The sequence below is a fragment of the Phaenicophaeus curvirostris genome, chromosome Z (assembly GCF_032191515.1).
Source record: "Phaenicophaeus curvirostris isolate KB17595 chromosome Z, BPBGC_Pcur_1.0, whole genome shotgun sequence".
NCBI classification, from domain to species: Eukaryota; Metazoa; Chordata; class Aves; order Cuculiformes; family Cuculidae; genus Phaenicophaeus; species Phaenicophaeus curvirostris.
In genome coordinates, this window is record NC_091431.1 from 74,031,483 (window position 1) to 74,058,560 (window position 27,078).

The 27,078-nt window shown below is 46.1% G+C and overlaps 1 protein-coding gene across 3 annotated transcripts in view; it reads left to right on the forward strand.

Moving 5' to 3' along the window:
• Positions 1-27,078, forward strand: part of CTIF (cap binding complex dependent translation initiation factor) — a 165,304-nt gene that overhangs the window by 46,295 nt on the left and 91,931 nt on the right. For 2 of the 3 annotated variants that reach the window (XM_069880982.1, XM_069880981.1), the window contains exons 4-7: positions 6,009-6,131; positions 10,615-10,688; positions 11,630-11,734; positions 17,176-17,251. In XM_069880982.1, the coding sequence (XP_069737083.1) occupies positions 6,009-6,131; positions 10,615-10,688; positions 11,630-11,734; positions 17,176-17,251 (378 nt within the window). The remainder of the gene's footprint in view (positions 1-6,008; positions 6,132-10,614; positions 10,689-11,629; positions 11,735-17,175; positions 17,252-27,078) is intronic. The other variant, XM_069880983.1, reaches the window with a different exon arrangement.

Here is a 27,078-nt window from a genome sequence, read left to right on the forward strand (position 1 = left end):
TAATTGCATAGAAGTGCAAAACCCAAAGTATCAGTGCAGGTTTCTCTTCCAATTCCTACTTCATCAGGGAATGCAGAGACATATTTTTGCAAATATCAATGCTGATTGACCTCCTGGGGTCAGTCGTGAGGAAATCCTCCTTGATGGATACTGCAGAGGCAGGTGGGAAGGGGTCATGGTCTTGGACAGTGGCCACATCACTAGATCTGGAGTTGGACTGAGGCTGCTGGGACCATCACCGCTGTCAAATACATTTCTCAAATCGGTGGTGAAGTCCCTTGCTTGCCAGCTTAAACGCACATCAACAGGGAACATGTAATCCTTGACTAACCAGATCAGCACTGGAGAGTGGGTGGGTGCTGCTTGTGAAGGAGCTGGCAAGCTCTCCCGACTGAAGATGTAATCCATTTGCCAAGGCTGATTAGACAGCCTGTGTCTGGCTGTAGTTGCCCATCCTTGAGTCTGTATCTGAAGCACCGTGATTTTCTTGCTCAGCAAAACATCAGGGATGATCCTGGGGGCAGTTCAGGATTCTCCATCTCATTGGCTCTCTTGTATCTTAGTCCAGGGCCAGTTTGTACACTGAATGTGGTTGAGGCTGGCCACCGCGCTGGAGACCTGTTGCGACAAGTGGGTGCTGATAGGTGCTGCAGTCGCTGTTGTCTCATTTCCAAATGAGAAAGAGAAAGTGAAAGATAAGGAGACGCTTTGAGGCTTTGCCAATGAATACAGGTTGGTGTAGCCCTGCCCCGGGGAGGAAGAAGTTAAATTTTTAAGTAGGGTGAACTGCCTGTAATCAAAGAGCAGCTCTGAGAAAACCAGTCACTTCATGGTTTTCTGCCTGTAATTGCTTGATGACACTCCCTCTGTGTAGTGAATGCAGCCTTGTAATCTTGGAGATTGGATTATGATGTCCATAACTTTACAGAACCCAACAAATAGAAGAACAATCTTAAATATAGAAGGCAAGAAACGTATTCCTGCATGTTCTCTGTGCAGCAGTGCAGAATCAGGGCTGGAGACTGCTGGGATGGGATGCTGGCATCAGATTTTGGCAAATCCATGCAATCATCAGAGATTTTCCTGGCTGTGATTTATACGCATCCCCTTCCCAGCAGAGCGAGACCTGCTTATGGGGTATCATGTTGCCTATTTGAGATATACTCAGAATGCATATAGTTTTGAGGCTGCTCCTTCATGCTGTTCTCAGGCATCTGAAGGACTGTGAGAGAAATTCTTCACTGCTTTGCTGCCTGATTTAGGAGAGCTGCTGCTGCTCACAGGGGATAGAGGAAGGTGTCTTCTAGACCTGGTGTCACTAGTGACTTACATGGAAGGACATCTTGTCACACTCAGTTTCCATTTGTGTAGAGTGGACAGGGTGGTGCCAGTCTGTCTGCTGAGGGGAGAGTTTTTTACACTCTAGTTTCATGCTGAGTTACCTTTGAGGTCTCCGGTCTTCTTCCAGATTTGGTTGAATGGGTCAACAAGTGCTGAAGCTCTAGGCAGGAAAGGGATGATGTGAGCTTTTTTCTCCAAGGCTTTGGCAGGGTCTTCCTGCTGGGTTTCCATCCTATGCCTGAAGTTCTCAGTGCTGTTCTGGGTTCTCTCAATGCTCTTTATCTTCATCCTTGTGCATGAATGAGCTGTCCTTGGCCAACCCATATCTTCTGATGTTGTCTGGAGGGAACACAAATAAACAGACAGGCTGGGCACTTTGATGAGAAGTCTAGAAAGATCTTGTAGGCTTAACTTCCTTCTTCCAAACCCATTGGGTCCTTTGTTCTTGTATTGTGATGTAAGTAAAACCTTACTTTCGCTGGTGGGACAAGAGCTCCCAGTGGTGTTTGGTGTCTCTTCTGCTTTGCCTTTACAAAAACACTGATCACGTACCATACCATATTGGAGAAGGCTGGGATAGGTGGAAACGGACCTGGGTAGGGAAGGAGCAGAGCCAAAATGATGGGGGGTTTTGCGTATTTTCATAAGGGTAAACTTCCTGTTTTACTTATAGCTATATGCTGTACATTGTGAATAAAGAAGCTGAAAATTACTAAATATTTAGTATAATCTGTTATTTTTTTCATTAAAAGTGCTTTTAAAATAATTCAAATAATAATTTTCATATAAATAATTATTTTTCATAGAAAAATCGGAGTGGTTGTTCTAGAATAGGTCTGGAAGAGCAGGGAGATTTTGCAAGAAATACTTGGAATCCGATGTCAAAACTGTAACTACAAGGTTTAGCTGTAGCACATGCAAACCTCTGCTGTGGAAAAAACCTCAAAGAGGGTCTTTTATGTAACAGCTGTCTTCTCTTCTGATCAAGATTGAGACTCAAAATTTGGGAGTCATTTGAAGGATGTCTAGGGAGCTTCTTGTAGATGCTGTGGTTGAATAGTTGTTAATATTGGAAGATATCTCAGAGGCTGTTGCGTCCTGAGAAGCCCTGTAGCTCCTGTTCTCTCTTCTTTTCCTCTGGCCCCCCTTAGGCTGTGAATGCTGTATGCTGAGCATTGAGATCTTTGTGTTGAACATGAATCAATTGAACATGAATCCCATCAAGGTTCCACCGATATCTTCAGGCCACTTAAAGTTTGCGGCATTGCCTTGCTTAGTCTGTACCTCTCCCAGCCCAGCCAATTTCACCCATATTTACCATCACTGAGAACAACTATGTAGGTGGTCATCACATTTCCATTTATTGCCTGCACACTGGGGAAAGTTACCTTCTTTTTCTGCAAATGGGATTTTCGAACCTGCAGAAAGCAAGCAGCAGAAAGTATTAACTCTTGAGCTGGCAAAGGAAACGGGATTAATTAGTTCATGCCTCAGAGAGCTAGTTCATGCCTCAGAGAGCTAGCTGAGAAGGTGAAAATTGCAGTGTAAGTGAAACATGTGATTATTGCTAATTAAAATGCAAATGTTAGATTTGACAGCTAGTCGCCAAAGGAGAGTGGCTGGCTGTGTTACTGTGCTCAATCCTTGCTGTTCCTGAGAGAGTGAGGAGCTTAACCAAAAGGATTGTCATGGATGAAAGCATCTTCTGGGAATCCGTCTCTGGAGGGAGTGACATTTCCCTCTAAGCTCCAAAGTGTGGCTCAGAGATCCCATCTCCTGCTGGCAAGTGTAGACCATGAATGGTAGGTGGATGAGCCCAAACAAGAACTCTGAATAGGAGTTCAAGTGTTGTTTTAAGTGTTGGAGGGACTAGGAGAATCTTGGTCTTTCGAGGGCAGAGCAAAGTGTAAGGGGCCAGATGGTGGGGGATTAGGTTGCAGGAGAAAAGGACATAGCATGGAGAATTTTGTGCTATTATGGCTGTTTCCTCAGTTTTTGTCAGAGCTGCAGACAAATCTGTTCCTGGAACACATCAAATCGATTCAAGAAGATGTTGCATAACGGAGGTTGAGCAGTGCTGCATCTCACTGACACAGAGCCTTGCCTTTCTGCTGAGTTCCAGCTGCCTGTGGGGTTAGGGGTGGGTTTTGTATGGTTTTTACAGTGAAGCTGGTGGAGGGGTTTTGTTGCTTAGTTGTTTTTTAGGGAGCAATCATTACCTGCCTACTCTGGCCTGCTCCTCAAGCATCTCCCATGAGGCTGGTGTGAGCTTTCCTGCTCCCACAGAAAGAAGGTGGGCAGAGAAGGCTCATTTTAGCATGAAAAGGCTTTATTAGAGGACACAAAGGCACCAGAAATGTCTGAGAGAGTTTCTGGTGGATGTATTTCTGTTGTGGAGATTTGAACACCCATCAGTAAGGTGGCAGTAAGAAGTTCTTTATCTTTGGCAGTTAGTTAGAAATTTAGGATAAATATTGAGCTTGGCTCTGCTGGTGAGTTTGAACATGACTGTATTTTAGGCCGTACTCGGTTGCAGTGTTTCAGCTTCAACAGAAATTTCAACAGTTTTTAGTTCAACAATTTTTATTTGTAAAATAATTTGTTTTAAAATACAAATATTAATAGAATCTGTTAGTATTAAAGAACATGAACAGGGGGAAGACTCCAGGCCGTGAGTTGCAGCCAGGAGAAAAGCTGGTTTAGAGGAAGGGTACTTGTTTTTTATCTGACTGATTCATGTCGTATCCCGTGGCTTTTCTTGGTGAGTTTGGATGTTGATACATGGTGGTGCCAACCTTCCTGTTTCTCACAAGGGTTTTATTGTGGCCAGCCATGTTTCTGAGATTTGCATAACCTCAGGTTGTCTGTAGGCAACCATGGCCAGAAGTTCGGTCAAATGGATATATAACTGAATGGTGATGTTTATTTTCCATTGTCTTCTAAAGCAAAGGGTGCGTGTGCTGACTTGGTCCCGTTGTAGCACTTGGCACAGAAATGTTTCGTACATGGGTGAACAAGATGTTCAGTGTGTAGGATTCAACAAACTGGTAATTAATACTTCAAACATCTAGGTGGTGAAGGTTCATTTCTACCAACGGCTTTTTCAGTTGGTGCACATATTTCCCACGTCAAATGAGATATTTCTCACTTCTCAGGATGCCTGCAAGACTGGCTCTTCCTCAGGACTTCCCAAGTTGGCCACCTGCCTGTCTCTCACAAATGGCATTGATCAAGTTTTTTTCCTCCATGCCAGCCATCGGGAGATTTGGGTCACGGTGTGATGAGGAGGGAAGAAGGTGCTTTGTGCTCTGGTAACATGTGGTGGGAACAATCACAACCTCTCAGATTTCATCTGTATACACCCTGAAAACCAGTTGACCTCCTCTTTTGAAGTCAGTAATGGTTTTAGGCTATAGCAACCACAATATATTTGAGCTTGCTTGAAACTTGCTAGCTCTGTCGACACTGCAGCTAGAGCAAACAGGAGGCAGTACTGGTGCATTTTTCTTCCAGGCCCTTGTGTTGGGAAAATATTTAGATGTTTCACTACTCTTAAGATCCATGCTGGACCACTAGGTAGCTTAGGGACTGCAGTGCAGCTCTCTCCCTGCCCATTCAACCCATGCAGCAGTAGTGGAGCTAGGACCTGGTCTGTGCCCCCAGTTTAATGACCTGGACTTGGATGTTGTGTACAAAGAGGGTGTCATGCCTAGTTTTACAGGTGACCCTTTCTGGCTCCTGAAGGCCAAGGTGGCTCAGCCTTGTCTTAACTGTGGCAGTATCTGCAGTGACAAGGATGTCTTCTGCCCCAGAAGCCCTCTTTAAGTGTCAGGTCTCACACGAGTCCTGAAACATATCCTCCCTTTTTTGTTTCCCTAAGAGTTGAATATTCTGCACTCTGTGATTTCATATTTTTTTTTTAATCATCTTAGATCACTTCAAAGGTCTTTTGCAAGCCTCTGACCAAAGCTTTTGCAGCAATTACCCTGACAAAATTCATCTTTCTCCCAAAGCACCTTGTGGGATGTTTGAGTAGATAGGTCTGGTTGGGTGAGTTATTCTGGTTTTTGGATGACTCATCTTGCCCTCAGAGCTACTGGCTGAACAAGAAACCTGCAGGTTGGTTGACAGCTTAACTAGTGTTAGGACAATAAAGGAGAACGTTGGGGACAGCTTCTTAACAGGCAAAAATAGTTATTTGTATAATGTGCCTTCTGGTGTAAGTCTAGGTGTCTTCAGATGTGTTAGTAGCTAGATGCCAACAGTGGATGGAGCAGAGGGAAAAACTGACTGAGGAGTTGATTTGGGCTTGGGAGGGGAATTAAGGATACATAAGCAGTTTTAGAGGATGTGGCATTGCTCAATATGCGTAGTTAATCCTCATGAAGCTAGGGGAGGTAAGTATTTTTCCCCGTGCATGGAGTGGAGCACTAGAGACAAATCTTTTCTTCATTGAGGCCTCCCATAATGTCATCCCTTTCCAGTGTGTAAGTAGAATGTGAAGCTGATGAAGCTCCAAAATCAGTGAGTTGGACATAGTTATGGTTCTGTAGGTGCTTGCATGTGTGGTCTGGCAGCTGGAGCCCTCCTGGTTTACCGGGTCAGTGATTTTCGTGGGCGCGTGACGGCGTTGCACTTGACTAAAGCAAGCTGTTTGTTGTTTCTAGGAAGAGTGGGATCACAGCAGCAGTGGGAGCGCAGGATCTCGGCCGGGGTCGGGCTCCAGGCGTGGGTCTGGATCCAGATCTGGCAGCCACGGGAGAAGCAGCCAGTTCAGGCAATCAACCAAGGTATAACTGGTAGCAGTGTGCTGAAGTTGTGTCCTTTGCTGTTCATTAGAGGTGTCTTCCTAATGACATGTTTTGTGTGTGCGTCTACACATAGGGTGTGAGTGCATGTTGATTATGAAGGACACCTCAGAGACCTACTTAATTCACGCATAATATGTGACCTGGCTGCTGAGGGTTGTATTTGTTCTTCAGCCTCAACGAGTCGGTTGAGGTGTGCTGAGTGCCTCAATATTGGGAAATAAGTCACTAATCATCTGGTATGGTGCAAAGGAAATCGAGTTTTTTCTTTATTTGAAGACCTGGAATATTTTAATATTGGGAAATTAGGATATATCTGTAATTGATTTTGGCAAGGCTTCATTAGAAGTTGATGTATGAGTGGACACCACATAGAAGGTGTTAAATGATGACCTTAAGTCCATGGGAGCTGTCAGGAGGACTAGATGGGGAGTTACCTTCCTGCCCTGCAAAAGCCTATGAGAATTTGCTTTTGATTCCCTGAACTCAGGCAAGGGACCTCTTCTGCATGTTTTAGTCAGCCTCTATCCTCCTGTCGCTTCTTGGAGTTGCTCTTCTTCTGCATATGTGAGCACTGGTTGTGCCCGAAGTGGAGGGCGGATTCTGGAAGGTTTGGAGACATGATCAAAGTCCCATTCCATTCAACTGTCCTGGGGAGCCTGAGGAAATAGTCTGTCCTCCTGAGCAGTGTTGTGGTGGGAGAGGATTCACAGAAAGAGATGGTCTTTTCTGATGGGAATGAGATTCAACGTATCCTTCTTTGAGCAGGAATAATACTGTCTGTCTCAAAATATTCTTATTTTTTTATGAAAACCTACAGTTTTCAACAAGAAAACCTTTAATTAGAGCCTTTTCAAAACAGCTTGGTATCTTTATATCTTTTTTGTTTTCTAACAAAGTGCAGCCAGGAATAGTAGACACCTGAGAAGAAGGAAAGGTGGGGGAATCCTGTCAGAACTGAAAAATGCTTAAGAACTAACACATGACATGGGATAATCCCTGAATTGATACCACAGCCTCAGCTGGCCACGTGGCTTTGTTCTGTGTTAATGCTAAGCACAGCGATGATCTAACGCTGATGCAATTGTGTGACAAAGCATGGTTTTGTGTTTTTTAGTGGTTTGCTGGAGGTCGCTAATGAGATGCGAGAGGAATTGGTGGGATGCTGAGCTGGGCTTTGAAAAGCTGCTGTGTGCATGCAAACGCTGACTTTGTGGGGAATTTGCTGAAGCTGCATGCATGGGTAAACAGTCAGAGTCCCTGCGGCCGGCAGTGTGGTCCATCCCTCTGTTTGTGTGGGCAGCTTCAGGGGTTGGATAGCAATGGATGGGCGTTATGTATGCTCACAGTGGCTGGAGGACAGGGCTTATGGACATACATTTAAACCATACTGGGTGTAGGACTGGCTTTACCGGACCTCTGATCTTGCTGAGTACTGATGTTATTCTTGTCGGTCATCAATCATCATTCCTAGTGGCTTAATTGATTTTCGTCAGTACTAACCCCTTCGCAGTCAAAACTATTATCTAAAGCTGAGGTCTGGATCATTGGGAGCTTCACGTTAAAACTGCTTACAGCTATAATTGCAGTCCTGGGGGAACTGACAGAAAGTCACTTCTTTTCATGAACAGGAAAGGGTTTGGATGTTTTTTGGCCCTAGACTTAAAAACTGGATTTTTTAAAGTCTTATTATTAAGTTTCCATACTGTGCTGTGAGAATTCTAGTAAATGCTTTGCAGCACGTGCTTCCTGCCTTGTGAGTCAGGACAGAAACCAGTCATAAAGACGGGTCATCAAAGACCGAAAGGATGTCTTGAAATGACCGTAGTAACTCATGACTTAATGACAAGGTGCGTTATCGTTTCACCCTGGCGCCGTCTTTATGGAGTCTGGCTAATGCTTGTAGCGTCTTCAAGAGGTCATGGGGACATCATTGAGGAGGACAATGAGCTGCAGCCTGGCTTGGGAGGGAGCATCCAACCACTGTCTAGAAGCTAGCACTTGTCTGGCCTCCTTCACCGCCTGAACCATTGCTGCAATTTTCCTTAATTGCCGGGATTAGTGCCGAGGCTGACCTGCCTGTGTTGACCAGCTTTCGCTCCACACCCAAACAGATTTTATGCTGAGCCTTGGAGGATAACTGGTGGTTGCTTTATTCCAGGGCTCAAGAGGGAACTCTACAGAAGTCCTGTTCCAAGCTGGATTTGGGCAACAATTTTACAACACAACCTGTTGCATATCTTTAATTTTTGCTATTTACTACCTTTGTTGCTGATTTGGCTCAGCCTCATTGCAGTTGGTTACGTGTTCCCAGTTTTTCTGCCTGAATCCAAATACTTCACTCTTACAAAATCCTGTTGTAGCTAGCTGACAGGTTGTTTTTAAAATATCGCATGTGTGTATGCATTTGGCTGTTGGTCTCTTCTTCCAAGTGACAGGTTATAGGACAAGAGGGAATGACCTTAAGCCACATCAGGGGAGGTTTAGATTAGACATGAGGAAAAATTTCTTCAGTAAAAGGGTTACCAAGCCCTGGCAGAGGCTGCCCAGGGACGTGATGGAGTCCCCATCGCTGGAGGTGTTTAAAACATGGGTAGATCAAGTGCTTAGGGATATGATTTAGTAGCGGGCAGGTACGGTTGGAATTGATGATCTCAAAGGTCTTTTACAACCTAATGATTCTATGGTTCTATATCTGTAGGAAATGGAAAGAGACATGAATCTATCAATCTGTCTGCAAGAAGAGTTGTTCCTTCTTTCAGTGGTAGGTCTGAAGACCAGCACATGTGTTTTTTCATTATACTGCATGGGGATGCTTATAAGGATTTTGAAAACTAATTTATCTCCTTGATGGGAGAAAATTTTACTTATATTTGCCTAAAATAAAAAGCTCAGCTTCCATGACTGATCATGGGAGTTTTGTGCATTTCTGGTAGTTTGTTTCTGTGCAGAAATATGTTGATTTGCAGATTCCAGAGGTTAAAATCCTTATCTGTAGACCCCTTGGAGAAGGCAAAAAATGGAGCAGCGTGGCTGGTTTTGGACTATCTGGTGTCTAAATTGGTCCCTGTGCTGGGAACGACTGCGAAGTGCAACCATCCTTATTGTGCACTGAGTGCACACAACCTGCTCATTGGGAAGAGATTGTTCACTTTATGGGCAGATTGAAGTCTGGAAGTTCATACAGATGTGGTCAAGTTTTTATGAGTTTTTAGTGTTCCAGTTGTTTTTAATAATGTTTGAAAGTGGCAGAAAGTATATGATGGGGAATATATCAAAGCCACCTTCTCCAGCACTTGTTTCACCAGAACAGGACCATTTGGGCTGAAATACTTAAATTATCTGAATATGTGCAAAATTATGAATAATCTGGATATGTGTAAGAAATGCTGGTTGGAAACTGGTAATATGGGATTCCCTTTTTGTAATGTGTTTTTGTGTCCATCGCAAATGAGCTCTTACCAAGTCTGGTTTCTTGAATAGGCCTGGCAAAATACTTTCTGCTTTACTTCTTTTCTGGTAAGGGATGGGGAGGGCAGCTCTCTTTTTGCAGGGAGGACATATAATGTGATTGATGATTGTAAAGGGGCTATAGAGGATGGGTGTGGGGTCTTTGCTTTAGATGGTCTTTATTTGGCTCAGAGGGTTGCCAGAATCAGCTACGTGGCAAAATTCAAGGTTCTTTGCAGTTTTACGGCAGTTTTTCATAATTCCCACCTGATTATACCATGATGCTTTTCCATCTTGGAGGAAAGAACTGTCACATAGTGTTGGTAGGACGCGTACCAGAATAACTGTGTGAACCCATTTGCTGGTGTCCATGGCAGAGGTGGCACAGTGCAGGGTTGTGACATCCCCCACCTCTTGTTAGAGCAAGTAATGCCATCAGCACTGCCTGAAGAAGCAGCACTACTTTCCCCATCCTTCCTTGTGACAGCAGGATCTAGTAGCTGCTGGTGAAGAGTGTTTCCACCCTTGAAGGTATTCAAAAGCCAGCTGGATGTGGTCCTGGGCACTTGGCTGTAGGTGGCTGTGCTAGAACAGGTGGGTTGGACCAGATGAGCTCCAGAGGTCACTTAGGACTTCATCTGGTCTGTAAGTCTGAATCTGAGTGTCTTCATGGCTGGGATGTCAGCCTGCCCACTGACCTTGGTGGATCCTAGAGGTTGTAGGTGGTGGGGTAGGAGAACAGGGCAGGGGTCAGAGCTGAGCTTCTGTGTTGTCTGTTCCATGTTGTCCACAGCTTTGTGTCCCTAAGGCTGAAACTGTCACTCCTTACCTTCCTGGTACACTGCAGTGGGCCAGGGGACTCTGCATTGCAGTGCGCGTGGGTTCACATGGGAACAGAGGAGCACGGTTGCAGAGCTGGGACACCTCCACGGTTTGTGATGGGAGAGTCTGTGCCATGGTCCAGATAGCAGCACCACTGCCTTCTGGTGAGTAACCGCCTTTTCTTCCTTCCTAGAATGGCAACAAAGAGAGCTCCCTTGACATGCTGGGCACAGACATCTGGGCTGCCAACACCTTTGACTCCTTCAGGTAAGTCTTTTTTAAAATGCTATAGGAGAGAGATGGACAGTGCCCTGTCTTAGCCTTTGCTCACATGTCCATCCTGCTGGTACCCAGATGCCAGTGTGTATCCTGGTGACCTATGTCACTGCTTCTCCTTTTCCCCATCCCCATTTAGCCTGCAGAATCACTAGGTTGGAAAAGACCCACAGGATCATCGAGTCCAACCATTCCTATCAATCATTGAGTCTAGCCATTCCTATCATGCCCTGTTGTGCAGCACTAAGCCCAGTCAATCTCCCTAAAGAATCCTGCATGCTTAGGAGAGGCCGCTGGATGGATTTGCTGTCCAAACATCTGAAACCGGTACTGATGTGATTACTTGTAATCATCCGAGAGCTGCACATGCAAGACTCAAGGCAACTCTTAGCTACTGCTCTAGCACTTTACTCTTCCATTAATTGGAAGTGCAATTATGCATTGGCTTCACAGCTGCTGGGAAGAGGTCTTCAGCTGCTGCTGCAGTGCGGGAAAAGTGGTGAAACATGCTTTCTATCCAGTTTTATGCATCTGTCTCTCTCTGTGCCTGGAGGACTGCAAGAGTCTGTGGGGGCTGAGTTCCCACCTGGAACTTCCTCCAGGCCATTGGAGTGGGTAGGTTGTGCAGGACCACAGAGAACATCTCCATAGCGCGTGCGGCATCATTTTACATCCTACATCAAAAATAAGGGTTTAATGCATGCAACAGGAGTTCAGCATCTCCACAAAACAGGAGAAAGAGAAGAAACGTGATACAGCAATATGAAGGTCAGATGCCCACATCCATGTGCTCTGTGGCAGGGAGTGGTACTTCCAGAAGTACCAGCTTTCCTTGTCTGCAGGCTCCAGCGTGCCCTTTGCTCCTCAGCTCAGTGGTGTTTTAATTAGTAGTGGACTTACTTTCTTTGTTTTACCCTGTTTTTCTCTCCTAGTGGTGCGACGTGGGACTTGCAGCCAGAAAAACTAGATTTCACCCAATTTCACAGGAAGCTGCGAAACACCTCCAAACACCCATTGCCTCACATAGACAGAGAAGGGTGAGTGCCGTGAGCTCTCCAGCAAGTTCTATTTAACTTCTCCCTTGCTGTAAGGTCACTGTCTTCATGGCACAGCTCATGTGGAGGAGATGGGGAAGAGGCGCTGGGCCATACACAGGTCTGAGGATGTACGATCAGTCTATCTCAGGGCTCAGTGTTGGGGCCAGTCTTGGTTAATATCTTTATCGATGATATGGATGTGGGAATCAAGTGTTCTCTCAGTCATTTTGCAGATGACACCATGTTGTGCCAAAGTGTTGATGTGCTGGAGTACAGGAGTGCTCTGCAGAGAGGTCTGGATGGGCTGAATCCGTGGGCAGTGACCAGTGGGATGAGATTCAACAACGCCAAGTGCTTGGTGCAGCAGTTGGGACCCAACAACCTTGTGCAGCTCCAGGCTTGGGGAAGAATGGCTGGAAAACTGCCTAGAGGAGAAGGACCTGGAGGTGTTGGTTAACAGCAGCTGAACATGAGCTAGCAGTGACCCAGGTGGCCAAAAAGGCCAACAGCATCCTGGCTTGGATCAGCCATGGTGTGGCCAGCAGGCGTAGGGAAGGGATTTGTGTCCCTGTACTCGGTGCTGATGAGACTGCACTTTGAATCCTGTGTCCAGTTTTGGGCCCCTCGCTCCAAGAAGGACATTGAGGGGCTGGAAGATGTCCAGAGAAGGGCAACAGAGCTGGAGAGGGATCTGGAGCGTAAGTCTTATGAGGATCAGCTGAGAGAACTGGGTTTTTTAAGTCTTGAGAAGAGGAGGCTGAGGGGAGACCTCATCAATCTCTACAACTGTCTGAAAGAAGGTTGTGGTGATGTGGGTGTTCATCTCTTCTCCCAAGTAACAAGTGAAAGGATGAGAGGAAACAGCCTCAAGTTGTGCCAGGAGACGTCTAGATTGGATATTAGGAAAATAATCTTTACTGAAAGGGTGGTGAAACATTGGAGGAGGCTTCCCAGTAGTGGAGGTGGATGGATGTGGATGAACACCATCCCTGGAGGTGTTCAAAAAGCGTGTAGATGTGGCATTTCAGGGCAGGGTTTAGTAGGCACGATGGTACTGGGCTGATGGTTGGACTTAATGATCTTAGAGGTTTTTTCAGCCTCAGTGATTCTGTGATTCATTGATTTCTGGCTCTTCTGTCATCCAGTTCTGAGCTGGAGCAGTTTTGCTCACTATATTTTGCATTGTTTGGTAAAGGTCAGTAATTAAACCATGCTGGATCTGAGTCTTTTAGATCCAGCTCTCCTAGATTTAAGCCTCTCTGAATACTGGAGGAAAGATCGTGACTTAGTGCTGATTCCAGTTACAGTTTCCACAAGTGACAGAGTTTCTGCTGTTCTCCCCAGCAAGACTTCAGGGAAGAAGAGAGCATCAGTGTGATCCGTGTAGATCCAAATGTTCGTTTCCCATCTGCTAGCTGTAAAACTGTGAAAACGTTAAACAGCAACTTTTAGTGGTGACAGCCTCCAGAGGCTTCCACGGTATTGCTGGATTCCTCTTTGAGGAATTAGATATTAATTAGGAAGGATTTTTTTCTGTGAGGGTGATGGGGCACTGACACAAGTTGCTTGGGGAAGTGGTGACTGCTTCATCCCTGGAGGTGTTCAAGGCCAGTTTGGATGGGGCTTGGAGCAACCTGATCTACTGGGAGGTGTCCCTGCCCATGGCAGGGGGTGGAACTGGATGGGCTTTGAGGTCCCCTTCCAACCCAAACAGTTCTGTGATTCCATGATTCTTCGATTGCTGGTTGGTCAAGCCAAATAATTGCATACTGGCACCAAGTGGATCACTTTTGTTGCTGCAATGGACATCACTGCTTCTCTGCGGGTTCTGTGTAGATTGAGAAACAATCATAGTATGGATTTTCCTTTCATTATTGTTCACTCCTGGTGCTTAATGCACTGGCAACACTATTTAGGGCTGCAGCCCTGTTATCCCAAGTTATGACAAGGTGTTATCCCAAAAGTTGCATCCCTTACCCAGCATTCAAATAGCCAGTATCACACACCAAGTTGGGACACTGATTTTATTACAGGGTTGCATGACTCTGGGTTGCTTTTCCACAAATCAAAGCACATCTGACAGGAGTGTCTGCACTCAATTAGTTACAACAATTTACAGAGTCAACACATGCCAAGTACTTCCCTCTAGAAGTTATTGGTTAGTGGTTTAATGAAGTTACAGGTGATTTTATCATATAAGTTCTTTACTAGGCATGCTCAGTGAGTAGGGGTTCTGCATCTGGAGGTGGGTTCCATATGTTGCTTTGCCAAGCTGGCATATAGGATAACAGGGCCTGATTAATGTTGTCCTCCCCTGGTGCAGATGTCCAGGATGTTCAATATCAGATTTTCTGGACCCTTTATTCTCTTAATTAGTACGAGGCCCAGATGTGCAGGACGTACTTTATCAAGATGCACTTTATCAGATTCTCTGGGTGCTTTGTTCTTGTAATTATCACAACGTTTGCTATTTCATTACATTTAATATTACAAATGTTCTTCTCTCCTGCTGATGGCTTATCAAGATATTTAGAACAGTACACTTCTTGCAACAAAGGCTTCAACTCAACCCTGGCGCAGCCCTCTGAAAATCTCTGCTAAAGAAATAAGAGTAATGGCTCCATAACCGCATCCCATCAAATTATTGTCATTTTTTCCTAGTTATTAATTGTTTCCTGCCCTTAGAGGATGGAAAAAAAAATCAGAACAGGTTCAAAAGATGTGATTGAGAAGATTGCCAGTGACTTCTCATTGCCATATTGTATGTAGGGATGGAAGTCTTCTCTCAGAGAGGGGTTTCTGTTGTTAAGTTGCTTTTCCCGAAGTACAAACCAACACTATATATGGATGGCACGTCTTGTTTAGCAACACCAGGCTAGCAGTCCCACCCCAGCCCAGGTTCAGCATCTGCAGGAGTCTCCCGTACCGCAGAGTGACAGGCAGACGTACACAATTCTGCAAGGCCCTTTTTTCCTACACTGCAAGTATTCACTGCAAGTATATATACAGCAATTTTCAGGATATTGGGAACAACATTATGCTAAATTTTAAGCTACTAAGTGCCTTAGTCATGTTTACTAAGGTGGGTGGTTTTGAAAAATGAGATGAAGAGCCCTCTTTAAAGTTAGATATAATGTGCTCCCTCTGTAAAATAAGATATAATGCCCTCCACGTTCGATGCCACTTGCCAATGACTCCTGCTATGTATAGGGAGGATGCAGCAGGGTCTACTTTGTGGTATGCCTCCAGTTCTTGGGGTACTGGGAATGCACAGGATGCAAACAGGTAGAGAAGCAGTATGATGATGAGATATTCAGTCAGTCTGAAGTATTACAGCTGTAAAAACAGAATAAGAATTAGTGTATATGCAGAAAAACTAAACAGCAACCATCAGCCTGAGCAGTACATCTCCAAAAATGCAGGTTATTTGAGTAATCCACATGAGAAGAGAGGGATCACAGACAAAGTTGGTTTTATTTTTTGAATAAATCCTAATTTTTGAAGTTGTATCTGTTGGGCATTGATCATCTCTCCATGCCAAATCTGTGCTGCTCTCAACTCAGCTTGCAGAACCTCCAAGAACCTCCACCTGCTAGCGAGGCTTTTCCCCTCTTGCTGGAGTAGGGGTGGGGGTTAACGTGCTAGCTGTGCAATGAAAAATTTAATAGAAAAAAATGGAAAGATGCTGTTCAGGATGTGTTGTCTTTACTGTAAGTGCCAAAAGGACCATTTTATTTCTTACTCTGTTTGCTCGCCCGAGGTTACCCGTGTAGGTGCATCCCATTGATTGATCTCAAGTGTGTTGTGCTTGGCTGAAGTGTTTTCCTCCAGGAAGACATCAAGTTTTATTTGAGAACGCTGAGTTGGGTGCTATGGTAAACTAAGTGGAGTGGTTAAGAAAAGACAGGGAACTATGCCTTGTTTCTGACCTGAATTTGTCTGCCTTTAATTTCCAGTGTTGGCTTTTGCTGTGCTTTTGCTCTTCCAGTTCAAACAACCTTTTGTAGCTGGTACTTTCTCTTTATTCCAGGTATCTCTCAAGTCCATGTATCACTTTAGTTTTTCCGGTACTTCAAGAAATTTCTCTACCACCTCCTTGAAACATGACTTTCCATGTTGCCTGCAGTCCTGTAGTTCAGGGTCAGCCATGGTGCCTGTAGAGGAAAGCTGCCTGCATGCCTCTATTCCCTGCCTCCTCATCCCCTGCCTTTATACCGTAGTCCAACATCAGACATTCACTCTGGGACAGTCCCCATCCTTTTCAGATAAAGTTTCCCTGTGATACACTTGCCTGTTCTATACCTGCAACTGGTATTATTTGTGCCCAGATGTTTGTCTTGTTTTTTCTTATAGAGATATATGTAAAAATATATTTTTTTTCATGTATATATATATGATATATATGTACACACTGTTATTTTTACCTTTGTAAATCAGTCACTGTTTCACCTATGAGGCGAAGTCAATTGTTGAACACTTCTGATTTCCCACAAATCAATTAAGGTGTTAATTAAATCAAGTGTTTCCATTCAGATAGCTGGTTTTTGAGCCCGCTGCTTTAGCACATTCAATTTTTCTGGATTTATTTCCCTCCATTTCCTGTAACTCCACCAAGATCTGTTGTTCTCTGACTTCTAGGTACTGATCACCCGGACCAGCTGCTATCAAAGTTTCTGTCTAATACATGTTATTTAACAATATCTTGTCACTAATTGACAAAAAATGCATTATCATTCTTGCCTTTCAATTTTTTATAAATGCAGAAGGAAATTTATTGACCATTTTTTTCTTCTTCTATGTAGTTACAAGCTCTTTGCATCCAACTAGCAATTATCTTTGGAATTTTTTTCCCCTTTCTTTATAGGAGAAGGTCCTTCAACTCCCAGCTATGTGTTTGGTCTGTCAGTGCTTGGCTTCTCACCCCAAACGTTTTGTGTTTCAAATTGTATGTTTGTGTTTATATCAATTGCTGTTTGCTGTCTGAGATGTATGTTTGTGCTTGTTCGCCAACACCTTTCTCAGCAGGGGAACAGGAGCTCCCGTGGAAGCTGACAGAAACAGTTTTTACGTTTTTTCTCCCCATTTTTTTCCCCCAGATGTGCTGTGCTTTTAGTTTCGCTTGGTCTGGGAATTGAATCACTCAACACTGCTGCTCAGGACTGCTTTTGGTTTTCTTACTGCTGCTTTTACCAAAAGCATTTGAACACTGTGGTGGATAGTGCAGGTGGAGAGGACAGGGAAAGGCATTTAATTTTGTATTAATAGCATTATGCCCACAAGAGAGTGTTTTGGAGACATAGATTGCTCGCTTCAGAGAGCCTCTTTATTTTCATGAGGATCCTTTGCAGTAAGAATTAATCACACCCATGTGCCATAATAGAAAATTAACTTTGGTTCCAGTGAGGTTTCACGTGGTTTTGTTTGTTTTCTTCTTGCCACAGGCTTGGAAAAGGGAAATATGAGGATGGTGACAGCATCAACTTGAACGACATAGAGAAGGTCCTTCCAGTGTGGCAGGTAGGTGCTGGGGACATCACCTGCCCACAGTATAATGGAGACCAGTAGCTCCCTGACTTGCATTTCCTTAGGAAACCCTTCCCAGCAGTGGGAAAGCCTGGGTTGGATGTGTTTGGGGTTTGTAATAGAGAATTGTGCATGTGGTTTTATCAAGCTTTGCTGTGAACCTCAGTGCCAGGCAAGGGCATTTACCACATAGACGTAATTGAGAGGTGGAGCATTGAGGACAGTATAAATATATATCCGTACATATATATACAACTACATTTTCACAGGGGTGAAAAAATGGAGATTATGAAAAACATCAACCCTCCTTACAGCTCCAAAATAAATTGCTGCCAGGAAGCCAGTGTGATGGTGTGCTGACCCAGATGTTTCTTCTGTGGAGTGTGCATATGTTTATATGCGGTGATCATCGACTTGCGTGTTTTCTCCACTCTGTTCCTTCTCCTGATCTCTCTTTAGAGCCCAGTTTCAATAGTTCTGGTTAAATTATCTTTGATGCTTGGATGTTGGGGAATGGCAGAATGAGACCCTCAACTGAAAAGTCTGATTGAATACATCAATTTGTGAACAGCATATAATTCTCCACTTTCCAGAGGTGTAGTCCTCAAAAGAGCTGAATGTCCTGGGCTGGGCCCATTTCTGAAGATGCTCAGCATGTTTGTGCTGAAGTCTCCTCTTGGCCTCCAGAGGGAAGGACAGAGACATGTCATGTACCATGATAGTGTTAATCTTTTCAGTCCTGAGCAAAGAGCTTTCTGGACTTCTTGCTCATGCCTCATGTAAGCAAAAGTCGTGCTCATCCCACAAAACATATGATGATCTGCCTTACTGTTTCTTTTGGGTGAGCTAGCTGGCACTAAATATGTGAACCAGTGGAAGGAGTGGAGAAGTGCTGCTAATGTTGGCAGGGAGGAGCACTGCCTGCAGCTGCTTTCTGCTCAGTCTCTTCTATGCTCGGTATGTCTGGACTTTAGGTCACGGGGAGAAAACATCAGATTCAGCTAGTATAGACCCCAGTAATTCTGCAAAATAAAGTTATTTTCCCTGGGGAATAAGTGGAAATGTAGCATCAAACTGTCGTTGGTGTAAGAAGCTGACTTTTTTCTCTGGGGTTTAACTTTTCTAATCAACAGCTGTCAAATAAGCCAGGTCCTCCCGGTCTGGTCATTTTCTGATCCTGTTGTAACACCAGCCTGAGTCCATTGTTTCCAGTGAGTTAATTCCAATATATACCTTAGTCTCTAGCCTAATTGTTAGTGTGGCACGTCTAAGCTGGAAGACCTAGTGAGAACGCCAGATTTGGTGTTTTGCTTTTGCCTCTAGGCAGACTCATGCAATGCTGCCTTATTATGGAGGTGTGCTTGCCTAGACACATACAGTCGTATGTGCCTGTGGGAACTAAGAGCCGAGTAGTTCTGGGTGAGGATTTATCCTGTCAGGTGTTGACAAGTGAAATACTTGTAGACGGCTGGTTTAATCCTGACATATCATGGTTAACTGGGTTTGAATGTGATCATACAAGGCCAACATTGATTTTGCTGGTTTTACCCCTTGTTTCAAATGGTTCTGTGGAACACAGTGTGTGGGGGGCATAATGGAAAATATTTGTGTGAGCCTATGGGAGAAAAACATTTCACTCTCCATGGGGCTTTCCCACACCGCAGTTATGTTTGTGTCGTATCCTGAAGAAGAGGCTTTTCAGGTTGGAGGTAAATGAACTCTTGTTCCATCAGTGTTTAAAAACTCATGAGTTGCTTATGGCAACCATGGATGGATGGAGGGGTTGGTCTGAGCATCCTCTAGTGTTCTGGTCTGGTCTGAACATCTTCACTCACGACTGAGCCTGTCTGAGGATACTCCAGCATGATTTGGATGCAAATGTTTTGCTGAATGTGCTTCAGCAGCTGCAGCAGGGTTAAGAGCACCACGTTGTGAGAGAGGCAGCAAGTCTTACTTGCAAGATGCTTGGGAAATTTGTGTTCTTTTGATGGTAAAGTAAGATGGGCATAGGACATGAATCTAGAACTAAATTCCTGTATACAGTGCCCCCCCACAATGGGTTAAGCAGAATATTCTGGATCTCTGCACATTGATATATATATACACGAGTTTTACTGCTGGAATCTATCAATCATATTTTAACAAAATATTGCAAGGAAAGTCTACAACTATTTGGCAATTAACAGGTTAAAAAAAATAAAAATAAACAAAAGAAACTCCCCACAAGCCCTCTTTCTTCTTAGCTGTTGTGAAAGAAAAATGCTTGTTGCCAGCCTTTTGTTTTGAAATAGGAGAATGCTTGCATCCCTCTCCTCAGAGATGCTCGCAGCCTTCTCTGCAGCATGGTGCACTCTGCCATCTCGTGGACAGGCACAGGCAGGTGAATCTGGCTTCACTTAGGCACTGGGCACAATTTCTTCCTGATAACTGGTATTTCGAAGCTTCCACCTGTCCCATCTTTTCAAAGCTCTTCTAGGATGCTTATTTTTAGAAGTAAATACGCTTTGTTTTTAAAGCTTTGTGGCTAGGACTTCATGAGGTCATTACGTTGGCTCAGCTTGTGAACTGTAACCTCTTCATCTCTCCTTGCTTGTAGGAGTCTACAGATGGATTTGGGCACTAATTCACCTAAGTGCTGCCCAAAAAGTGACTTTGGAAGTAAATAATCTTGAAATTAAGTATTGTTCATTCATGAGATCTGCTTTTTACTGCGCACCAGAGAGGAACAGTTGTCTGCTGCAGCAGACAGAGGCACAGCTCAGATGCAGAGTCAGTCTTCCACATCCTCTCAGTTTTCACCTCGGCTGGTTTGTTGGAAGAGACCAGTGTTACCATCTTGGCATCATGAAGACGTCACGAGCCCCTCACAGGGCTGAGTCAGTGCGTTTTGCTTTTGCTCCCTTTGGCAAACGCTTAGAAAAGCTTTCAGGCTTGAATGTGTCACAGCTGAATGCTCCAGTCCTAGAAAAAAACCCGTGGGGTCATGTCCTAACAGGATACCCCACATCCTCCCTGTGAAGCTGCCGTAGCTCACGAAGAATACAGGAGGCTGCATGTCGTGGGGACATGTTGTGAGCGCTGCTAAACACAAGCAGAGGGGTTTGGGACACATCCCAAGTGGTTTCTTGCAGTTTTTGGCTTTCAGTCTGCTGGAGTTGGCTGAGCCTGCCCTCCTCTGAATGGGTGAGGACTCTGCACGTCCCCTCTTGCCTGCTCTTTCTGCACCACAATGTCGGGCATTTTTCATTTTAGCCAGCTCATGAACCAGCTCAGACCCCTTCTCTTTCAGAGCCTTGGCTGCAGCCATTTGGCCCTCTCTAAGCAAATTGTCCTGCACTGGTGGAACTCATCTCTGTGTCTGGCATCCCTTCCTATCAGAAAGGAGCAACTCAGTCCATACGGCTTGTCCCGAGTGCTCCCACTCACCATATCTAACACTGACATCCTTCATGTGTCCACCAAACACTTAGGAATGAGTTGAGGTGGCTCCCTAGGAGCCCTAAACTAGGGGGTTTTCTTCTCCCCACCCCCAGATCCTGCTAGCCTCCTTCCTGAGCGTGTAGGCATGGCACTGCTTTCCCTATCCCAAGGGTCTTTCCAATATTGTAACTACTAAAACCACTGTGGAAAGTCCCTGTCAAGGAGCCAAGGTTTGCTTGAGTATAGGTCACAACATATTGGGAGTCAGTTCTCCACTGCTGAGTAAAAAGCTTTTGTTTTGCCTTGACTTCCAGTAAGATATTGTCTTATCATGGCCTGGTTTTTGTTTTATTTAACCCAATTGACAATGACTTTATTCTTGGGCTGAGAGTGCAGACTGACATGGTTACCTGTAGCCCCTTCAGCATTACTCGCGTGTTAAAGACCATGATTGACCAAGGAAGGCAGATGAAACCATTCTTATCTCCAGAGCGCTGGAGAGGAGGAGTCTGGACAAAGTGTGGCTGATATTCCACACAGGTCACCAGCTCACAGGTTCTTGTAAGGAACAAGCTTCATCTCTGTCAGAAAAGCAGTCACTCTGAATGCTGAACTGGGTTGTAAACCACATTGTTTTTGTTGGACATGCAGAAAAGGGGAGATTTTCCAGTGGGTTTTTCAGATTATGACCATCTTCCATATCATAAGATAGACTTATTCACTGCACAAAGGAAGCACCAGGGAAGTGACAAAGAGCTTTGACTTTTCCATTATTGTTGTTGTTGTTGTTATTATAATTATAATTATAATTATTATTATTATCATCATCATCATAGTTCAGAACTAATGTCTGATTGTAAAAAATTATACAGACTCTCCCTTCTCAGGTTGAGTTTCATTTTTCTGGTTGTCACCCATTTCAAGTAGACTTCAACGATATTGTCTTGTGATTCATGGGAGTATCACCCAAACCCAGTGGACACAGAGATCACTTTTTCTGTTGTGGTTCCTGGAGCTAGTACTGATCGGCTGGGCAGGTTTGGGGCCAGGCTACCCTATTGTTTGGAGAATCGTGGACCTGTAAGAAGCTCCTGCAGGGATGAGAGGCAGTGGGGTGTTCTCATATCCCAGTTTGGTTGGCTGGATTCACAGAATCAGAGAACCACAGAACAACCAGGTTGGAAGAGACCCATCAGATCATCGAGTCCAACCGTTCCTATCAAACACTAAACCACGTCCGTTAGCACCTCATCCACCTGTCCCTTAAACATCTCCAGGGAAGGTGACTCAACCCCCTCCCTGGGCAGCCTCTAACAGTGACCAATGACCCTTTCTGTGAATTTTTTTTTTCGTAATGTCCAGCCTGAACCTCCCCTGGCGGAGCTCGAGGCCATTCCGCCTCGTCCTGTCCCCTGTCACTTGGGAGAAGAGCCCAGCACCCTCCTCTCTACAACCTCCTTTCAGGTAGTTGTAGAGAGCAATGAGGTCTCCCCTCAGCCTCCTCTTCTCCAGGCTGAACACCCCCAGCTCTCTCAGCCGCTCCTCATAAGGCCTGTTCTCCAGCCCCTTCACCAGCTTTGTTGCTCTTCTCTGGACTCGCTCCAGAGCCTCAACATCCTTCTTGTGGTGAGGGGCCCAGAACTGAACACAGGATTCGAGGAGCGGTCTCACCAGTGCCGAGTCCAGAGGGAGAAGAACCTCCCTAGACCTGCTGGCCACGCCGTTTCTGATCCAAGCCAAGATGCCATTGGCCTTCTTGGCCACCTGGGCCACTGCTGGCTCATGTTCAGTCGCTGTCAACCAACACCCCCAGGTCCCTCTCCTCCAGGCAGTTTCCAGCCAGACTTCTCCTAGTCTGGAGCTGCTCAGGGTTGTTGTGCCCCAAGTGCAGGACCCGGCATTTGGCCTTGTTAAACCTCCTGCCATTGGTCTCAGCCCATGGATCCAGCCTCTTCAGATCCCTTTGGAGCCTCCCGACCCTCCAGCAGATCCACACTTCCACCCAGCTTAGTGTCGTCGGCAAACTTGCTAAGGGAGCACTCGATGCCTTCATCCAGGTCATTGATAAAGACATTGAACAGGGCTGGACCCAGCCCTGAGCCCTGGGGAACCCCACTTGTCACTGGCCTCCAGCTGGAGTTAACTCCATTTCCCACCACTCTCTGGGCCCTCCAGCCAACCAGTTTTCCACCCAGGAGAGTGTGCGCCTGTCCAGGCCAGAGGTGACAGTTTCTCAAGCAGAATGCTGGGAGAAATTGTGTCAAAGGCTTTACTGAAGTCCAGGAAGATCCATCCACAGCCTTTCCCTCATCCAGTAGCCGAGTCACTTTGTCATAGAAGGCGATCAGGTTAATTTGGCAAGACCTGCCTTTTGTGAACCCATGTTGACTGGGCCTGATCACCCGGTTCTCTTGCATGTGCTTCATGATAGCACTCAAGATCACCTGCTCCATGACTTTCCCTGGCACTGAGGTCAGACTGACAGGCCTGTAGTTCCCTGCATCCTCCCTGCGACCCTTTTTGTAGATGGGCACAACATCAGCCTCCAGTCCAGTGGAACTTGCCCAGTCTTCCAGGACTGTTGGAAGATGATGGAAAGAGGTTTGGCCAGCACATCCGCCAGCTCCTTCAATACCCTTGGATGAATCCTATCCGGCCCCATAGACTTGTGGGTGTCTAGTTGGGCTAGCAAGGCACTGACCACCTCCTCTTGGATCACGGGAGCCTCATTTTGCTCCTCTAGCTCCTGGGTTTGTACACAGACGGAACGACCCTCCTTACGACTAAAGACTGAGGCAAAGAAGGCATTAAGTACCTCAGCCTTTTCCTCATCCCCTGTCACTGTTGTTCCTTCTGTGTCCAATAGGGACTGTGTGGTCTCCCTAGTCCTCCTTTTATTATTTATATATTTATAGAAGGATTTTTTGTTATCTTTCACAGACTTTGCCAATCTGATTTCTAGTTGAGCCTTAGCCCTTCTGATTTTTCTCTACACAATCTTACTTCCCTCCTGTAGTCCACCCAAGAGGCCTGTCCCCTCTTCCAGAGCCCATAAACATTTCTCTTCTTCTTGATATCACTCAAGATCTTTCTGTTCAACCAAGCTGGCTTTCTCCCCTGCCAGCTTTTTTTTCCGGAACATGGGGATGGCTTTCTCCTGAGCTGCTAGGATTTCCTTTTTGAAGAGCTCCCAGCCCTCATGGGCTCCCTTGCCCTTAAGGACTGTCTCCCATGAGACTTTGCCAACCAGCCTTCTGAAGAGATCAAAGTCTGCCCTCTGGAAATGTAATGCTACTGTGCTGCTAACCACCCTCTTCACTTCACCTAGAACAGAAAACCCTATCATCTCATGATCCCTTTGTCCTAGGCGTCCACCTACTGCCGCACCCCCCACAAGGCCTCCTCTGTTCACAAACAGCAGGTCCAGGAGGGCACCCTCCCTTGTTGGTTCATTCACCAGCTGTGTGAGGAAGTTGTCTCCCACGCACTCCAGGAACCTCCTAGACTGCTTCCTTTCTGCTCTATTGTACTCCCAGCAGATATCACGAAGATTGAAGTGTCCCACAAGAACGAGAGGCATTGATCTAGAGATTAACCCCAGCTGTTTATAGAAGAGCTCCTCAGCTGCTTCTCCTTGGCTGGGTGGTCTGTAACAGACTCCCATCACAAAATCTACCTTCTTATGGACTCCTCTGATTTTAACCCACAGGCACTCGATCTCCTGATCGTCACAATCCATCTCAACGGAGTCCAAGTCCTCCCTTACAAAGAGGGCTACCCCACGTGCTCTCCTACCCTTCCTATCCCGCCTGAAGAGTTTGTACCCACCATAGCTGCACTCCAGTTATATCAGTCGTCCCACCACGTTTCCGTGATGGCAATGACATCATAGGCTCCTTGCCCTACGACAGCTTCCAGCTCTTCCTTCTTATTCCCCATGCTGCGTGCATTGGTGTAAATGCACTTCAGCTGAGCTGCTGAGCCTTCAGCCCTCTTAGAGGGAACAGAGGTTGTTCCCAATTGCCTGGTAACTGGAGTAGCTAGCGCCAGAGTGCCCGTATCTCCCTTAGCACCCCGAGGTGTGTTCTCCCCCACTTTCTGTGTGGTGAGGTACTGGAGGTCGTCACCAGTACACTCTCTCCGAATCACCATTGCCCCACGTCCAGGCTCGTTCCTGCCTAGCCTGGGCTCCAGCCCCTCCCCCTTCACATCTAGTTTAAAGCTAGGGAGGTTTAGGCTAGACGTTAGGAAAAAATTCTTTACAGAAAGGGTCATTGGGCACTGGAACAGGCTGCCCAGGGAGGTGGTTGAGTCACCTTCCCTGGAGGTGTTTAAGGCACGGGTGGATGAGGTGCTGAGGGATATGGTTTAGTGTTTGATGGGAACGGTTGGACTCGATGATCCGGTGGGTCTCTTCCAACCTGGTTATTCTGTGATTTTGTAAAGCTCAATTTATGAGCTTAGCTAGGTTTTTAGCAAGGGCTTTAGCCCCCCTAGGAGGCACACGTGTCCCATCCTTAGCAACAAATTCTGGGGGTGCGTGAGCCACCCCATGATCAAAGAAGCCAAAGCCCCTCTCCTCACACCAGGGTCGGAGCCAGGCATTAATCGAATTCTTCTTCCTGACTTCCAGCTCCTCTCTGTTTAGCCTTGGGATGGAGCAGAATACTATTTGTGCCCCAGAGCCCTCCATCATTTTCCCAATGGCCCTGAAGTCTTTCTTGATGGCTTTGGTCTTTCTCTTTACTAGACCATCGTTACCAGTTTGGACTATCAGAGGATAGTAGTCTGTCTCGTGGACCAGGGAAGGAAGTTTTCTAGCTACCTCCTTTCCCTGATGACCCCGGTAAGCAGCAGACCTCTCTGTGGAGCGGGTCCGGTCTGGAGATAGGTCCCTCCATTCCTTTTAGGAGGGAGTCCACTACAACAATCACCCTCCTCTTCTTCTTGATGGAGGATGTTTTTATCTTTTTCTGAGGATGGTGCAGCCTAGAGAAAGATTCTAGGCTGTGGGAGCCACCATCCTCATCCTCAGGATTGGATTCCACCTGCAGCACCTGGTACTTGTTCGCCAGGGGGATCTGGGGTTTTGGTGCCTGGGTGAGGGGAGCAGGTTTCCTTCGTCTGGCAGGAACTTGCTGCCACTCCCCATCTCTTGTTCCCCCAACCTTGCAGTTTGCAGGTGGATGGTGTTTGTGCACAAGCTCCAGCAGGCTGCTGAGTTAGTGAGAGGGCCCTGCTCCACTGGTCTGTCTCCCTCTCACACTCCTTGATGGTCCTCAGGCTCTTTACCTCCTCCCTTAACTCCTCCACCCTACGACGGAGTTCTCCCACTCGAGTGCAGCTTCCACATGAGGAGCAGGTACCAGAGGCACGAGCTGGTGTGGGAGGGGGGCACTGCCTGCAGCCCAGGGTCTGGGGAGCTGCATGCTCCCACTGTGGCTCTGTCTGGGTGGCATTCATTGACATGAGTTTGGGGTGTGCAAAGAGTGTCATTGAAAAGGATGAGGGTGGCTTACACCACAGATCTGAAGATTAGCTTGGTGATTTGTGACTGAGGGGACAGGGCTGGTGGCAAAGGGGAGTTCTGTAGCACTAGAGGGCACTACGGCCTCGCTGCATGACCTCGAAACCCAGAACGTGGCTTTACTCAGAGTAAGCAAAAGGCTTTTTCCAAGCAGAAATGTAACACCACGACAGCTGTGTTTCACACCCTCCTGCACTGGATCATGATGCTCTCCATCCCACTGCACCCATCGCAGGCTTGGGGTGCACATCGGCATGTGGTACTCAGGGCTTGTGAAGGGGGAAGGTATTTCTCTTCACCAGGGGCTGAATTTGGTTAGCCTCATCCACCGTCATGAACCTCAGAGCAGAGCTAGAGACATCTGTGAACCCTGAATAGTTGCCTTGACCAAGCACCGCAACCCTGTTTCACTGCGAGGAGTGGGTACCTAGGGTTAGACACACCCCACAGCCTGGGTCTCCCTTGCTTGCATTGCAACACCTTCTCAGTTCCTCTTGGAAATCCCACTTTTGCAAGTGTAATCCTGAGCTCTGCTTCTATTTGATGCTTTGACAGCACCCAAACAGTGCTCCACAGATCAGGAAGAGGTGCCAGATGTGCTGAGGGGTCCTCCCTTTCTCCAGAAGATGCTGCTGTCCCATCAAATGTAGGAAGTTCCTCTGAACATCAGCATTTCTAGCTGTCCATCTGTCCCTGTTCCCCCATCTTCCCTGTTCCTCCCACCTCACTTTGAAGGACATGCCAGCCTCAGCAGTAGGGAGATGAAGACCATGGTGGTATCCGCTGCTGAACCATCTCTGTTCCTTAGATCCCAGTTTGCTAGGCACTGGTTTATGCTACAAAAATAGGTAAATAATGGGACTTCAGCTGCTTT